The 1,678-nt window shown below is 31.8% G+C and overlaps 1 protein-coding gene across 4 annotated transcripts in view; it reads right to left on the reverse strand.

The window, feature by feature from the left end:
• LOC106681551 (uncharacterized) overlaps positions 1–1,678 on the reverse strand; it is a 48,075-nt gene that overhangs the window by 14,874 nt on the left and 31,523 nt on the right. For all 4 annotated transcript variants that reach the window (XR_010842644.1, XM_067044621.1, XM_067044620.1 and 1 more), the window contains one exon: positions 318–488. Coding sequence is in view for 3 of the 4 variants with exons in the window: in XM_067044621.1 (XP_066900722.1) it covers positions 318–488 (171 nt within the window). In the remaining variant the exon portion in view is untranslated. The remainder of the gene's footprint in view (positions 1–317; positions 489–1,678) is intronic.

Below are 1,678 nucleotides of genomic sequence, written 5' to 3' on the forward strand. Positions count from 1 at the left end.
TTTAGAGAGAGTAAATAAACAAAAACAAAAGAAAAGTTTCACTTTGGCAAAAAAAAATGCCAATTATGTATATATTTTTTTAAATACAATAGAATGTAAGAAAGATATAATTTAAAAAACAAATAAATGCTAAAAATAAAGGAATCGTAAATTGTAATAAATTTATAATGTTTGTTAGCATTATTTAATTTAATTTTATATTAATTTATTATGAACAAAGTCAACTAAAGGAAAAGGGACAGGAGAGATAAAGTGGTTCTGCGAAAGCATAATTTTACTGTATCAGAATATTAAAAAAAAAAAAAGTTGAAACTCACAGTTCCAGCAGTTGGTAGTGGATCAACCAGATAATCAGAACTCCAATCAACACAAATTGGCATAATCGCACTGTGGAACTTTATTGTTGTATTTAATTCAAGCAGAGCAATATCATCAGCATATCTATTTCTGTATCCTACATATGATTTAGGAAGTTTTATGTTAAGAACCTAAAAATATCAAAATAATGAAAATGTAAAACAATTTAAATGTAAAAAAAATAATATTAACTTCTTTCATAATAAAAAATGAAACTTTCTGACCCCACAGTTCCCAGGTTGCAAAGTCCCAACCACCTGAGCCATGGACAGCCCAGGATTGAGAGGACTGCACCAAGTAAATATAATTCAGGTTAAAGGATTGTGGCAAACTAGAAGAACATCTAAGGTTGTAGGGTTTAGTTGGGAATGAATCACTAAAATGATCACATAAACACTGAACTGATGGGTAAAAGTCCGAGGGGTCAACCAATACATAGATTGAAGGATTTTATTTAGACTGATTAAGTATATTTGGGTTTGGAGTGGCGTTACAGGGCAGATGTATGTAGAGAACAATTAATAGTATCACCATTGAACCTTTGGGCTCACTAAGCCTTCATTATTATGGTAATCATTAAACAATTAAATGTAGAAAATATAATTTAAGAATAATAATTAGAGAAACATTACCTAAAATTGTTTTGTAAGTGAGTTTTCTACATAACTCATAACTATAATAACCACTAGAAACCTCCCGCAAGGTTTGCAGTAAGTGTGGGTATTTTGTTTTTCCATTCCTAAACTGTTCTTCTCACAGGTAGTCAGTCTGTTTATTACAGTTTTGCATTTTATATGTTTATTATTAGTGTTGTTAATTGTATCTTATGTATGAACACTGGCATGGCTCAATGCTAAGGAACTCCAAGTCCAAGGATCCGGGATCAAACCCAGCTGCGAGAGATAATTATTTATTTTATTACTGTAGTCATGAGTCAAACCTGTGGGTTAAAGAGCCCTTTGGGGACCAAAAAGGGGGTAATCCTTAATTGAGGAAAAAACTGGCAGTCTAGCATGATTCTGACCAAATCACCTCCTTGTACAACCGTTGGTCTAATAACAGTACTTTGTAAGGAAGAACCTTACCCATCAGTACTGTTAAAGCTCAAAATTTCGGTTAATTTTTTTTGGCAACTTTCCAAGTGACTTTTAATTTTGTTAGTTGTAAGTTTATGTTTATCCATTTATTTATTTTTTTTAACTATAAGTAATTTTAATTTTGTAAATAAAAATAAGGGATATAAGGAGGTTCCACGTTTATAAATACATTGCGGAGGTGTAACACGTGCGGAACAATACCGAAGGCAGTGGGGCCAGTTCCT

The sequence above is a fragment of the Halyomorpha halys genome, unplaced genomic scaffold (genome assembly GCF_000696795.3).
Source record: "Halyomorpha halys isolate HHAL.00 unplaced genomic scaffold, Hhal_1.1 Scaffold347.1, whole genome shotgun sequence".
Classification (NCBI taxonomy): Eukaryota; Metazoa; Arthropoda; class Insecta; order Hemiptera; family Pentatomidae; genus Halyomorpha; species Halyomorpha halys.